The 15,679-nt window shown below is 45.6% G+C and overlaps 1 protein-coding gene across 1 annotated transcript in view; it reads right to left on the bottom strand.

Annotated features, from left to right (window-relative positions):
- Positions 1-1,266: 1,266 nt before the first annotated feature.
- The window catches only part of BMP7 (bone morphogenetic protein 7), a 40,888-nt gene continuing 26,475 nt past the window's right edge, over positions 1,267-15,679 (bottom strand). The window contains exons 3-7 of the mRNA XM_036395979.1: positions 7,971-8,119; positions 6,619-6,816; positions 5,288-5,364; positions 4,545-4,655; positions 1,267-4,037 (exon numbers count right to left, since the gene is read on the bottom strand). Of these exons, the coding sequence (XP_036251872.1) occupies positions 3,888-4,037; positions 4,545-4,655; positions 5,288-5,364; positions 6,619-6,816; positions 7,971-8,119 (685 nt within the window). The 3' untranslated portion in view covers positions 1,267-3,887. The remainder of the gene's footprint in view (positions 4,038-4,544; positions 4,656-5,287; positions 5,365-6,618; positions 6,817-7,970; positions 8,120-15,679) is intronic.

Below are 15,679 nucleotides of genomic sequence, written 5' to 3'. Positions count from 1 at the left end.
ATAAAATGTTTTAAATGTGCTTTAAAATGTCATTACTCAGATAAATCTAGCTGTTTGGAAGCTCCTCCACCAGGGTTTTATGGCCCTGCCAGTTTATGGCAGTGGATGCATTCATGTCAAGAATTCCTCTTCCAGAACAGTAGATGAGGAGACAAAGCCACAGGAGTGCTGCAGACCAAGGGGAGGCTGCAACCAGCTTGGGAATGGAGTTTTGGCTCCTAGGCTGGGAAAGCTGCTCCAAAGCACATCCAGCAAGTTGTGTGTGTTTGTGGCAGAGCTGGAAACCAGCAGATATTTCATGGCTGGACATGTTGAACTCAGTGGTAAAGTTGCTGTTGGCTGCAGGACTGGCCCTGCAAAGGAAAAATATTTATTTTATTCTTGCTCTCCTTGCTGGCAGCACCCCTGCCTTACACCTAAATGAAGAGAATTGGGACCATAATGAGAAATACCAGAGGAACCCTCCTTCTAAATTTAGTCCAGGCCTACAAAAGCTGAGTAGGTCCCATTTTGCATCAGTAAAGGTCTTTCCACTGATGCTTTACTGGACTTTCAGAGCAGTACACAAAGCAAATTTACTTATGAATTTGTACTTGCTTGTGGAAGATGGCAGATTAACTCCCAAATGCTGATGATTTAATCCTCTGGCCCAGCAAATATATCTATGTAAGCTGGCACAACTCTGCTCACAGTTCAAAGAAAACAAGAACCCCAAAATTGCTGTTGTGCCCTGAAGATATAATGCTCAGTTAATAGAGGGATTTAGACAATTTTTTTTTTTCAGCTGCCTCCATAGCAATGCAGTGTGGTATCCACAGTAGGAAACCTCATGCCAGCAGCATCTCTCAAATATGCTAAAACAATCTAAATTAGAAAATGTCAGCTTCTTGGCTGATGTTTCTTTGGAGTTTCTTTCTTCCTTTCTTGTGCCTCTATAATTTTATTGGGATGACTAAATCTCTGAACTATGTTAGCAGTAAACAGAACTAATTTACCCCCTGCTTCTTTGAAACAGCTGCTGACAGCTGCACTATAATTCAATCATGGATCTTTGCAGCACAGACTGCAAAACACATCCATATTTTTGCTATTCTTCCCTCCCTGTTGTATTTGGACCAAAGGAGCTGCCCCAAATAATGGCATGTGACAGTTTTGCCTATACATAGAGACTGAGCTGCATGAAAACAGAGGCCCAAGATGAAACACTGCCCAGCCAGAAAGGTTCTTTGAATAAAAGGAGAATAACCACACAGATACACAATGTCGTCGGGATATCTTTTGTAAAGTTGCAATGATTTATTTTACTAGTTTGTACAAAAAGGCTTCTGACAACTGCTCTATGAAAAGAACCAGAAATGTGTATGCATATTCCAACTGTTAATAAATATCTTCTTAAATAAGGAAACAAATGTGTTTAGGAACCCAGAATAATTTTTCCTGCATGTGATTGAAAAGGAATTCAGAGATGGAAATAAATAATTCTTCTTCCGCTTGTGACAACTATTTACACAAAAATGTACAAACAGTGAAGCTGATGTTGAGCCTAGCAACAGAAATCCTGTTATTATGCTTAAAAACAACAACAAAAAACCAAAACAGAAACAATCCCCACATAATATTTAATATATGAGTCCCATACAGCAAGACACCGTGGTCCAAGTTAAAAACGCAATACACCAACGCAGTGACCACCAACACTGAAACACCCACAAGAGAAAACTAATCCTTGACTACTAAATAGTGGAAGCTCAGGCATGATTAGCTTTTAACCTTCTAGGCAGCACCTTCACTTCCTTTAGGAGGTTTACAGAAGCACTGGTGTGTGTATGTATGCAATGTCAAAAGATGCTTCCTCTCGGTGTGATTTCAGTTCCTCACCCTGACCAGGGATGCACTGAGGGCAGGTTTGGCTGCTCATGGTGGATGGTGCTGTCTGCAGGCTCCATGAGAGGTGGATTTTTGGCTTCAGCTGTTGTCCAGCCCTGTGGCTGGCTGTGTTTGCCCAATGTCTGCCCATGGGGAGGTTTGCTGCAGCCAGGCTGCTCCTGCAGATGTTGCAGAGGCCTAGGGGGATGCCAGGCACATCTGGCAAGGTGGCAGCTGCTCACCAAGGCCCCCATCCAAAACCTGCCAATGCTGTAGGTTTTTCCCCTTTCCCATCAGCCTAATCCTGCTACTGAGAGAACTGCTGGGAAAACACCAATTGACTGAAATGAGATGAGAATTCGGCCATCAGAAACAAGTTTCCAATTTATTTCATAGACAGTAGGGGTTTTTTCTTCCTTTGCTTATTCTTTTTAAAGTGAGGCATCTGGTCTGGATTTGATCTGTGACTTAAAGGGAGAAGAGCAGTGAGTGAAGTCCAGAATTTCATTTATCTTCTTTCTCTAACTCTCCTCTAAGGCAAGACATGGAGCCAAGTCTCTACTGTGGCTGCATGGCCCCATCTGCTCACTGAGCAGAGACCCATCTCCAGGGATTTGTGATGTCCTGGACTCATCTGTTGGAGGCTGGGCTCTCTGAAGTTTGGAGATTTAGAGCTGGGTGTGCTGGGCATGGTGTTTTATTGGGCATTATTTTCTTTTTATCTCCCTGGTGAAATTTATACCAATCCTACTTTGGTGCATGCCAAAGTGGGGAATTGGTTTGTGATTGGTTACTGAAACTCTGTATTCTTCTTTGCAGCAACTTTAATTGAGCCTTAATTACTGAAATGTGATGTTTGTGTAACCTGTGACTTTAAAAGAAGGAAAAAGAAAAGCCTTGAGGGGACATTTTCTTGCTTCTGGTTCCAGCTTCTTGGTGGCCCTTGAAGGGGATTGTTGTGGGGTTTTTTGAGGTGAAGCCAAGAGAGCAGGGGGTTTATCAGAGGCACTGGCCCCAGGAAGGTTTCCTGGTTTGTTCCCAGTCTGTGTGGGGCTGGGTGTGCATCCCAACTCACAGCACCTTCTGACTTGAGTCTCCATGTTCTTGGAAAAGGGCTGGAACTTGTTCCCTCAGCGAAGTCAATGGACATTTTCCACACAGCAGCAGGATCTTTAGTTACAGCTCTTACAGTAGCTGCTCAGGGCACCCCAGCTACACGTCAGCTTTAATCCCTGCTTCTCAGCATTTTGCTGCTTTCCTGTTTCAAGTTCATAGCAAATTGAAATACCTTCAGGTTGCTAGAGGAAATTTCCTTCTTTGTTGATAGAAAAAAGTACACCCCAAAATTCTCACTCTTTGCAGCACTTTTCTTCAGCTGTTTTGCTTGCCAATTGATTGGTTTTTTCTTAGCCTAATCTGTCCTGTGAGTTTGTGTCAATCCACATCCAACTTTTGCTACTGTAGTTTAAAACTGGAAGTTCCATGTAATTCACCCTTGGTTTTGCCTATGAAATCGAAGCAGAGGGATGGAAGCAATAATTCTCTAACAAAATACCTGTTCACTCCAGGTATATTTTGTTCACTTATTTTATTGCAAACCGTGTTACAGGAACTACACACACTTATTAGTCACAGCACAGTCTCACCTTGGATAGATTATTACTGTTTTACTCACAATCAACACTGGTGAGTTTGCAATCTCCAGAAAGACTCATTTGCAAAAGTATGTACTGTAGGAGCCAATTTTGTAAGCAGATTTGGTTTTAAATGGTTTGTCTGGCTTGTTTCAGTTTACAAGCTCATTGTCTGTAATAAACTAAAACAAAATGTGTTCAAATGCCTCTTCAGATCCAAAAACTGTTCCATTGTCTGAACTTTCAGAGGCCTGGTCCTAAAATGGTTTGGGACTTTTTTAAACCCATGGCTGGAGCGCCAACCTTTTCCCCCAACCCCACACAGCCACACAAACCCACTCTTTACAAATAACTTCTTTTTCTTTTTTCTTCCTCTGTCCTACAAACCTAGTGGCAGCCACATGCTCGTACCACCATGTTCCTGTATTTCTTTAAGATAACATTGGAGCTGTCATCAAAATAGAGCACTGAGATGGCGTTGAGTTGTGTAGGAGCACAGCAGGGCTTCGGCACAGTCTCTGGGTTTATAAAGTGAACCTGGGGAACCAAAATAGAGCAATGTTAAGATTCACTTCTCTCCTCTCCTCCCCCCATGTCCTTCTTTCCTGGGCAACCTCCTGCCTGTCCCATACCCTCACTCAGTAGCTGAGCTGCGTAACTTTTGGGATTCACTGATTCTCAGCCTGACCCCAAATCCACTTTTGGTGGCAGCATGTTGCAGATCCTTACAGAGTTTCCCCAAGAGGTGCTGACAGTGGGTCTGGTGTCTTGCTCCTTCCTTCCCATGCAGTGGGACTAAACCCCCATTAGTGTCTGTCACAGAGCCCTTTCAAACCAGAGAGAGACTGCCACTGCCTGCAGCAGAGACAGGGTCATTCTGGCCAGGTTCTAATTCAGACATGTGGGACCAGGTGCTGCAGGCACCTTGAGAGCTAAGGCAGATCCTCCTGCCCCTGTCAGCTCAGAGACCCTGCTGTGTATAAATTTATTTCTGAGTAGCAGCTGTCAGATGTAACCCTCTGCTAGGAGACAGGGTGCACCTACCAGTGTCTGTACAATGGCATGGTTTGTAGCATTCATGTAGGAATTCAGGGGGAAAGCACATTCTCCTTCACAGTAATAGGCAGCGTAGCCCTCCGGAGCAATGATCCAGTCCTTGAGTCAATTGAAGCCATTGGATTGTGGAGAAGGACAGAAATGCAGTGAAACAAAAAGCCAACCAGCACATAAATCTAAAAATTCATACACACAGTTACAGTGGGCTGCAAAATAAAATCAATCTGCCCCCCTGGCCTTTCTGAATCTCTCTCAGAGGCCTCTGAAGTGCCTGCTCTTCCTGCAGGGACACACCCCACATTGCAAATGTGCCCACAGAGCAGCTGCACATCTGGGTTCAGTTGTTCATCCACTCAGCAGTGTCCTGCCTGTCCACGAGGATCACTTCACCCAGCAGCACAATGCAGACACAAGCTTTCAGAAAGGAAAATAGCTTTAACCAGGTCTAAAAAAACATGTAGATGAAAATGGAGAGCCATGCCTTCAGCACTGCCAGAGGACCTGCAGGCCCACAGCCCCTCAAAAGGACCTGACCGTGCTGAGCTTCCAGCCAGCCTCCCACTAAATATTTGTATACCCAACTTAGCAGAAGCACTTAAGCACACTAAAGGCTGTAAACAATAATTTTCCCCTTCAGGATTTAAAATAAAAAATCCAGTTGGTGGCTGGATTTCACTTCTGCAGTTGATAAACTCTGTGCCAGGGCACCCCAGCCCCAGCCCAGTCCTTACCTGCCACCCCAGGTCCCTGAAGCTGACGTAGAGCTCGTGTTTCTTGCAGGCCTGTCGCTGGTCACTGCTGCTGTTCTCTGTGAGGGGACAATGGTGGCCATGAGCTTGGGCTGCCCCAGCTCCCTCAGCAGGGAGTGAGGCATTGCTGCTCATCTGGTGCACTTACAGCTGGGGTTTTTAGGTGTTTTGGTCGTATAATAATGGCTGGGTTCAACATATATGAAATGCACTTCTGGCTTTTTTGTGCAAAGCCAAAAAAGGCCTGGGAAAGTCGGGGGTTTTATCTTAATTTTTTTTCCCTGGACATTCTCTGACTTCCTAAAAGCAACACACAGATCACTCTGATTTTTGCCTATACATAAAAGTAGAATCAGTGCAGTTTTAAAGTTTTGTCCATCCTGAACACATAGCCTGAGCTGAAGGCCCAGGCAGAAAGAATGGCCCAGGAAGAATTTCATCAATGACAGGGTGGTCAGGCACTGGAAGGAGCTGCCAGGAGTGCAGTGGAGTCCCCATCTCTGGAAGTGTTCAAGGGACTGGACATGGCACTCAGTGCTCTGGGCTGGTTGACAAGGTGGGAGTTGGTCAAAGGTTGGACTTGATGACCTTGGAGGTTTTTTCCAACCTTAATGATTCTATAAAAATGTGATTGGAAGCTCTGTTTTCCTTTTCCTTCTGCTCCTCACAACCTCTCCTTCCACTCAGTGAGGCACTCCCAGAAGCAGCTGGAATTTGCTGCTGCCTCAGCAGAGCCAGCCCTGAGCTGTGGCTCCTGCTGGGACCCTCATCAAGGGCCAGAACCTCTGAGGTATCACATAATTAAGCCACATTTCTATTTCAAATGCCTGATGGAGTTTTCTTCCAAATTAGGAAGCACAGCTCCCCCCAGAATAGCCGTGGTTATCCTGAGAATGAATGGGTTTTCTTCTCTATGCAAGAATTTTGGGACTACTGTGCTTTATAGGGGCTAAACTTAAAATCACGAGCCCTGAAAAAAAAACAGCATTTGGATTCAGATACACTGATCACTTATCACTGATTGTTTTAACATAATTATCTTCCATTTCAAAATGAGAATTTATTTCATATGGGAGAAAAGGAGTTTTTCTGATTAGGTGCTTGGGGTATTTTTTAAAATTTGAATTAAGAAACCCCTCAATCTAACATAGAGAAAAGAACGTTTCTTTGAAGCTGACATTTTTGGAACAACCCTAACCCCACACGGTTTCACACCAGTGGTGCCCAAAGGGACAACAAACAGATAACGTGGGTGAAACCATTCCCACACCATCCCAGAGCCAGAGCCGCGGTCCCAGCCAGCTGTGCTGTACCTGCAATGTTGGAGACCCGGAATGCCTCCTGGTTCTTTGGTGTTTTGGATCTGTTCTGGCTCCTCTGCTTGCCGCCCGTGGAGCGGATGCTGCGCAGGTGCACCTCGGTGGCCTTGAAGAAGGCCACGGTGAAGGGCTGCTTGTTCTGGGGGCCCTGCCTCCCGATCAGCCCCGCCAGCTTGGGGTTGATGCTTTGTCCTGCAAGCACGACAGACTGGTGAGGGTTTTGTCCTGGTTTCATCCTGGTTTCATCCTGGCAGCAGCCAGGACAACTCCTGGGAATGCCATCCACCCTCCAAAGACCAGGGCTTAATGGGCAAAGCTGCTTCTGACAAGAGCAGCTCAGCACAGCTAACTTCATTTTATATCTCTGTGTAAAAGTTACATTAACTAGTCCTACATTATAATTGTTTTAGCCCAAATCCGCTTAGCATTAGCTTTTCCTGCATTCTTTAGAGGGGTTTCTTCAAGTTCACCAACCTATAATTTGAAGTGATCCTATAAAAGGAGCCATAAAACTCAGCCCATAGGAACACTAAATTCCCACTGGAAGGTTATTAGCTTAAAATAAAAATGCCTTGTATGAAATGCTGACAGAGTTCCAGATATACCTCAGCTGAGAGAAACAAATGTTTGGAGGCATTTTGCCTATTGCTGCATATTGCCACCACCATACCTGATAACTTTGTACAAAACTTTGATTATCATCCCTGATAATCATCATGATTTCATCATCATACTTCATCTTGGGCTCTAGAATAATTTGATTTTTGGTAAAAGACAATTAGTAGGTTTCTCTGTAGAATTAAATCAATTCTTTCCAAATAAGGCAAGGAGAGTGTGGCAGTGGGAAATTTAATGTTTCTCCTTGTTGCTGTTGAGGGATGTCTGGGTGCTGCTGTGCAATGCAGAGGTGATATCAAGGATTATTCTGTCCCAAGATACTGAGTGCTGCTGCTAAATCCAAATTATGGGTTTGTGATCCTTTTGCTAAGGCCTTGTCAGCCACAAATCAAACATGCTAAAGACAGCTGACACTTTCCTGGAGCAGCCCTGCAAGGCAGCCTGACCAGAGAGAGTGGGAAAAGGGCTCTCAGTTCACTTATTTTGTATGATTATTTTTTAATAGACTGTATTTGCTTCATGATTACAAATCATGTAACTGCAGATACAATGAAAGGATGGGTTGGATTTACTTTGATATTTGACTTCACTTAAAGCCTTGAGGATTGCCCGAGCATAAAGTGTTGCATCAAAATCCTGCTGTACTTACAGCACATGATATTTAGTGCCTCCCCTGGCTGTGAATCATGAAACAGAGTCCCTGGTTTCTGCTGGGGTGTGACACTCACCATCAATGCCTTCCACGGAGAGCTGCAGGCCAAGGTTGTGCTGGGGATTCACCACCCAGTGGTTACTGGTCGCGGTGATGTCGAACACCAGCCACCCTTCCTCTGCAGCCCAGATCGTCCTGGAGTCCAGCAGGAACAGGTCTGAATCCCTGAAACAAAGAGCAGAATTCCCAGTTAGCCAGGATTTCCACTGGAGTCTCCACAAACATTCTTTAAGCAGCACATGGAGTTGGGATTTCAGTGATAGGCAGAGCTGGGCTGGTTTGTGTTGCCCTCCAACCACCCTCAGGTGAAACTTCTCCTCTATTCTCTTCAAAAATGGGAGGATGGGTTGAAGAAGAGCTGAGCTGGTTTGGGGTTACTTTGCTGTTAACCTTGAGCTCCTGATGCAACTTCAAAAAAACTTTTGCCAGGCCCAGATCTGTGGAATTACTGTTTGCATATGCAAATCCGGTAATTGGGCAGACAATGCTGCTCATTAGCCTTTCCACACATAATTTCCTGACTTTTATGCATAACTGTAGTCTTGGTGCAAGCCAGCTGGAACAATGGTGTGCATACATTATCATATGTAATACATTTTTTTTTTAAATTGGCTCATCTGAGGTTACAGATAACTGATTGAGGCAATAACCCTCTGCACTGCTGTGGGTCACAATCTTTTTTCAATTCATTGCTTGGGTGTTTTTTTTTTTTTTAAAGGCCACTGCTGGGTTACTCTAGCTGAAGAAATAATATCAGAAAATGGAAAAGATCCTAAAAAGAGAGATTCTGTTCTTTTGAAAAAGGTGAAATTATTTCAGACTTACAAGATGTTTCCTGGCAAATTTCTGAAAAACTAAAATTTGAGAAAATACAGGTTCTGTAAAGGAAGGAGTTTTATCAGAAAAGGAGGAGATAAAACTCAGATTAAAAATCAGATGCTGTTGCAGTTCTTTTATAAAAAATTACTTTATAAGAAGAACAAAGACAAGTGCTGGAAGTGTCTAGACAAGTCCTCTAAGAGCTGCTTTTGTGCCTGCAGTGAACAAACATGATAACTTGTTCAAGTGTAATTATATCCTTTTGAATAAAGAACTATCCTTGAAAAACCCTTTAATCACATCCTCAAAGCTTTAAAAGGCCTTATGAATTTGGTCACTATAGATTTGTCAGTGCAAATATGTATATTCAGCTTGGTTTACACGGTGCCTGTTGTTTGCATGAAACATCAAGTGATCAGAGATGAATCTGAGGAGAGCTGTTGGCATAAGGGCTTTTGACTCACAGCTTTTAGAGATTCTTTTCCCTTTGACATACCAAGAAATTAGAAGCTTTTGCCCCACACAGAACAGGAATGGAGAGGTTTTTGCAATGCTTTTATTGTTTATCTTTCCTTTCAACCTTCGTGGGCCAGAGTGTGTAAGAGGTGATGCTTTCCTCTGTGAGCTAAGGGGTGTCACCACACTCCTCTGATTGTGCTGGCTTGCATGAAAGTAAATTTCTGAAATGAGTTCCTGCAGAGCAGGTGAGCACAAGGCTCAGGGTGTAAGAGGATTCTGTGTTTCCTCCCTAAAGCAGGAGAGATTTGGGTACCCCATGGCTGAATATGCAGCCGGTGCTGCTGAGGGTGCAATCAGTGCTTGCTTTCAAGCAAAGCTCTGGTTTGTGGCAGAAGCCCTACACCAGAGCTGGGCTTGCTGCACCACCTCCTTGCTAAGGCAGAGGGGGGATCCTGTGGGATTGTTCAGGGGATGTTTGGGAGCCGAAGTGGGTGGCTCAGGAGGGGCTGTGGGGCAGCAATGCTCAAGGCAGGTGTTGGGAGCTCAGTCAGCTTTGCTCCCAGGAAATCTGAAGTTAAACAGGACGTGGTAACCCCTCTCACATTAGTTACAGCAATGCAAGAAGCTTGAACTCCAAGCAGAGGACAAATCTCCTGGGGTTCCATCCCCACCCAGGAGCAGTGGCCCCGTTCCCACAGTGCAGGACACCTCCCACCCTGCCCTGTTTACAACACACTGACCCAAACACATCCCACAGGAGCCAGGGACCAGGCAGTTGCATGGATTGGCCCGTCCCAGTGGCTGAGGCCAAGTTTCCAGGAGTAAAGGGTGTTTTATTCACATAGTCCATTATTTCAGCATGGCCCCTGACTGGAACTCATGATTCACACAAGGTTTGGTTAACAGGGATTTGGCTTGCTTGGTTTTCTCCCCTTGTAGTTTTGCAGGTTGATGATAGTAGCAATCATGATAATTTTTTGTTTTGTTTTGTTTTAGCTACTATTCAGCTGCAGTATTATTACTCAGAAAAAACAGCTTTTAAGCTTCCCATGCTGACATGATGCAATCAGGGTAAGCAGACTACATGAGGCCTCAAGTACCAGGGTGAGTCAGTCTGGGAAATTGTATAATACATTTGTTTTCCTGTAGTTACAGCAATGTGCAAACAATAGGCCTGGAGGGGAAGCCCGAAGTGAGAGAGATCAAAGGGACCCACTGAAGGGAAATGTCCTTCCCACACACACTTGGAACATTTGGACCCCAAAAAAGCCCCGTGTTGGATGCCCTTTGGAGGAGTTCAAGCACTCCTGGGTTAGTGCTTTCTGCCCTGGCCCACCATCACGGCCAGGGTGGGATGCAGAACCTCACTGGTGCTGCAAGCAGAGGCTCCTGAGATGTGGCTCCTGTTCAGATGAAAAGAAACCTCTTGTTCTTTTCAAAAAGAAAACCTCCTTTAAGTGGAATGTCCTGCTCTCCAAAGACAGGCAAACAGCATTAAATCACCAGCTAATAGGCAGCCAGCCCTTGAGATATCCTTGTTGGACAAGACACAGTAAACACAGCAAAGAAATGTTGTTCTGCTAAGACTTAAACAACATTTATTCTGAGGGCTCCCATCTAATGACTTGTCACAGAAGGCAGCGCTGGTTCAGTCTAACTGATGTGGCTGCTTTGGGTTTTAGCTGAGAGATAAAGATCTGAGCCCAAAGAGAAAAGGTTTCTATGCACATCTCACTCCTGTACCTCACCTTCCCACTGTGTTCTCACAGTGCATGTTCCTGGAGCAGTGTGAGTGATGGCTCTGCAGCAAGGAGGCAAAAAACCCCTTTGGTTCCAGGCCCTGCATTCAGTTCCTTCATTTTAGAATTTCAGTGCATGCAAGAAACTGTACTTGCTCTTTTTCCAGAGCAAGAGATAGGAAAGGCACATGATCCTCCTTTTACAGAAAAATTAAGCTGGGACATGGAAATGTTAATGTCTAGATTAGGGTTACATAAATTACAAAGTCTGGGTCCAGACCACAAGTATGTTCTGTTGAGACCACATCAAAATGGCTCAGTGTTCAAAGAGCTGACATCAATGGGAGTGTCAGAGCTTTTAGCAATGATAAAATTTGGGGCTTTCTGCTCGCCTGTCTCAAGCACCAGGCTCTCAGTGGAGCCTGAGATGAAGACAGGAGGTTGGCATTTGCCTGCTGATGTCTTTGGTAGTGTCTCACACTGGATGCCAGACAGGAGAGTCACCTCCTGTTAGAAAGCACTCCCAAAAAAATTTGTCTACAGGTCATGTAAGTGCTGTGTGGTCTGTGAAACTTCCTGAGTGAACTTGTTCTCTGGGCTCAGGGCTGAGTAACCAGCACTGCAGCGTGAGGGTGGCTGGGCAGGATGCATGTGAGATCGTGTCTGGGAAGCAGCTGGAGCTATGGAGGTGGAAGGGCTGATGGTGGTAAGGAAAGGGATCACAAATATTTAGTGAAGAGAAAAGGGCTGGAAGAAGTGAGGGTTGTGGGGTGAGCACAGAAATCAGAGAATAAGGCAGGGAAGGGAAGGTGTGGGATAAAGGGAATTGTTGCAACATGGCAATTCTGAAACAAGAGAAAGAATAACAATGAAGCTCTATGAAAATAATATTTATGGCTTCTTTGCTTTTTGCTGCGGTACTTTTTTAGTCCTTGGGATACAGCTTGGTTTGAAGCCATAAACAGTAGAAATATACCCAAAAATGAGAAGTGCTGCATCTGCCCCAACCACTTGCCTTGGTGAGTTGGGGCACAAGGAGAACATGGATAAAAACATCAGAGACAGAAATTCTGCATTGGCAAGGGAACAGGAGATAAAACTCTGCATTTATAGACTATAATGCTGTAAGGTCCACACTATTTTAGGACAGCCCTCCTGCCAAACAATCCCTGCTTTTACGCCTGTTTTCTTCACTCACTGTCCCTATCCTGCTCATCAGCCCTGTGATTTCAAACTGCTGCTTACAAGTGGCAGTAAACACTAATGAGCACTTCCAAGTGGGATAAAAATAAATGGGAAAAAGGATAGACAGCAGCAGTGAAGGTGACAATTTCCATTACACTGTAAGACAAGGTGATTCCTGTGACCAGGCAGCACTCTGTGCTGGGAGCAGCCCCCGGGCTCCCCTGGCTCTGGTCCCTGCCTGCATCAGGGTCAGGGAATCCCTCAGCCCAAAGAACATCCCTGGCAGCTGGACTGCCCTGATGCCTCCCTCTGCCTGCAGGAATTCCAATATCAGTGCTTTAAACAGAAACCATACAGAGGCACCTGTCAACAGCCTTTGGATGGCTTTACAAATGTGGGTTAACCCTCCTGCTTCTGTTTTAAAGTGGGAAACACTTGAGGCATGGATATGTTGAATTCTCCTTGATTCAGCATGTAAACCACAGTGTCTAAGGCAGGAGCACAATCCTCTCCTCTCAACTCTTATTCTAACCCTAGAGGGGCTGCTTGGGTTGCAGGCACAGGGCAAGTTTTCCAGCAGGCAGCCCAAGGACAGAGCTGGCATGGGGAAGGGGTTATTCATGTCCAGGTTTCAGCAGGTGGAGGGAGGAGAAGGCAGAAAGGGCATCCTGGCAGGGTGGGAGGAGATGTGGGGTTAGAAGACATCTGTTTGGATTAAAAACCTGCCCTATCCAGATTCCAGCTTGCTTGGTGTCATTGCTTAAAGTCAGCTGCAGCTGTCCAAAGACAAGCTTAGGAAAATATTTTTCAGACTTTCCTACTTTGAGAGGGCCCCAGGATCTCCCTGGGCCTCTCCCTGGCACGTTTGCAACACCCTCTGTACACAGACCTGATGCAGCCCTCCTCCCACACCTTCCCTTCCCTGTGTGTTGGGATCCCCTGCTTATCCTTCCCTCTCCCTCCCCACTGGTAAAAGCTCTCCCCACTGGTAAAAGCTCCCCCCGTGCCTCCAGGCAGGAGCCACCAGCCAAGCACAGCCCAGGGGCTCTGCCAGGTGAAGGGATGTGCACAGCAGGAATTCAGTTTGCTAGAGGTGTTTTCCAAGGATTGGCCTGAAAAGTGGCTGTACTGGTAGTGAAACAGATCTGTGTAAATTCTGCTGAATCTAGGGGAAAAATTAAATTCATTTTAAAATTGCAGCAGATTCTTAATTCTGCTTTGTGCGTTTCAAGTAGCTGGGTTGCCTTTCTTAGACAGTGTTGGAGAAGGGTAAGATCTAGATCTCAAAGGCTGATTAAAAGTGGCAATAGGGGTCTGTTACTGAGATGCAACTTCTTTCCTAAACATGAAGCTTGTTGTAAAAACAGTGCTGGGAGAAATGAGGTTTTACACACATCTCTGACACTTTCTGTACAGCTGTTTCTGCTCAGCATTGAGGGGCTGTTCATCAGTGCATCACTTCCCCTGCAAGGACCCACTGGGGTATGCAAAATGCCTCCTGCAGCTCCTCAAGTGCCTGTGAAGAGTTGTGCCTTGCTAAGTTCAAGATTTGTCAGAGGTTTTGCAGGCTGCATGCAGTGGCTTTTAGGAATGGTCTGAAGGAGAAAACCAGATACACTCTGTTCTTGGAGAGCTGCAGGATCTCTATTCTCAAGTTCCCTCGTTACTTGCTGAGATAAATGACTGATAAGTCACCAAAAATTATAATCAAATTTATTGTTGGTATTTGTAGATACTGTCATGGTGCTGGGGCACATCATTAAATCCAGCTGTGCTGTGCTGCACCATCCTCAGAATGCTCACACTGGCACTTAAAAAAGCCCCAAAAAGAAGGCACATCTGCTTTATGGGTGGGTGGGCCTAAGCCTTTCTTAGGTACTAGAATTACATGTTTCAACCCACAACATTGAACCAGACTCCAGTGAATGGCAGAAAGGGGTCTGGAGAGGGGCTCAGGTTTGATCTGCTGCAGCAGTGCTGTAGTTTGAAGCTCAAGCTAAAGGGTTCCAGCTGCAAGTCAAACCCAGGAATGCATCCTGCAAGATCTGATTTTTCTGTAGGGCTGGTAACATGAGCATTCAAATCACTGCCTTTGAAGCCCTGAAATCCATAATGGCCACAAAGTGAACATGTAACAACTACATTTCAATTACCAAAGGCTGGTCAAGTACCTGGTTTTATTCTCTCCAGTAACAAAACTCCCATCGACTTCAAAGGGGCTGGGATTCACTCTGCAGTGCAAGAGCTGAGTCCAAGGAAATAGGAGATGTAACTCTGGGATGAGGTATTTCAGCTTCAAAAGGTGCAGACAGAGAAGCAGGATCGAGCTCTGAGCTTTAGGGCAGCTCTACAGTTTGCATTTTTTCTGCAGCTCCAGGTTCATTAACTGAGGAGGATGCCCTGACTGAGCACTGGGATCTGCTTTGCTCTCCCTCCTTTTCCAGGGGGAGGAGACTTGAGCAGCCCCTGGCTCCCCATGGCCACCTTCAGCTCCCACTGAGGAGTTTGTCACCTCAAACCTGGACTGGATGTCCTGCTGCTCTCAAGTCAGGAACTGGCTTTGTCAAACACCTTCCCAGGCTGCTGGGTGAGTGAGCCACGACGTCCAAACAGAAGTTGGACATGAGTCACTGGACTTTGAGCTATGCACTTGAAAGCTTTGAGGCATGTTATACCAGTTAAAACATCATCAGTGTTTGTGATATTTGGGGCATTTTTGTTCATGAATGTACTTGTTTGCCTAAAGTGAATAACTGATGCTGTGTGCCTAAAGAATGCTGTGCACGCCTTTTTATCGAGGAGATGCTGCCAGTTTGAAGAGCTTGCCTTGCAAGAAAGATTTGGAAAAGTCAGAAAGAATATTTGACCATTTGATCATTTGTTGATTTCCTACAAACACCTGTAATAATATCTCCAGTCTGACAGAGATGTAGTTCCTGGCAGTTCAAAGTCTAGTGGCATCTCATCTGCTGCAAAGGGAGGGCTGGGCCCTCACTTTTGGTTGTTAGGTTGAGCAGGTGGATGGGGGAGAGGTTCCACCCTGCAAACATGGAGCTGTTGGGGGGCAGGATTTCAGGAGCAGTCTGCTGGGGGTGCAGCTGTTCTCTGGGAACACCTAAGCCTGTATTTTTCACTGACAATGAAGTGCACACAAGAGATGTTGCTGGTTAGATACCTCCAACCTGCCTGAACTCGTGAAGTCATTAACTGCTGAGCTGCTCATACCTCTGCTTTCTGTGAGCTGAGGGCACCATCACACCCTCCAAACTGGAGGCTCTTCTGTGGTTTCACTGAAAACCCTGCCTGCAGCACATCTCACAGAGGAAAATCTCTCCAGTCCCCCTCAGCCTGAGCTTTCCCTGTACTCTGGGAGCTGTCCTGCTCTCTGCTCTGTGTGAGAGGATGCTGAGCTGCCCCTGGCAGGAGCTGCTGTGCCTCGGGCACTGCACAGCCCGCAGAATTTCAGGGTCAGGTCTCAAGAGGCGATTCCAGCAGTGCTCCTGTGTCAGGAGAGCCCTGGCAG

Source organism: Molothrus ater, chromosome 17 (assembly GCF_012460135.2).
Source record: "Molothrus ater isolate BHLD 08-10-18 breed brown headed cowbird chromosome 17, BPBGC_Mater_1.1, whole genome shotgun sequence".
NCBI lineage: Eukaryota > Metazoa > Chordata > Aves > Passeriformes > Icteridae > Molothrus > Molothrus ater.
This window is presented reverse-complemented; position numbering and strand designations above follow the sequence as displayed.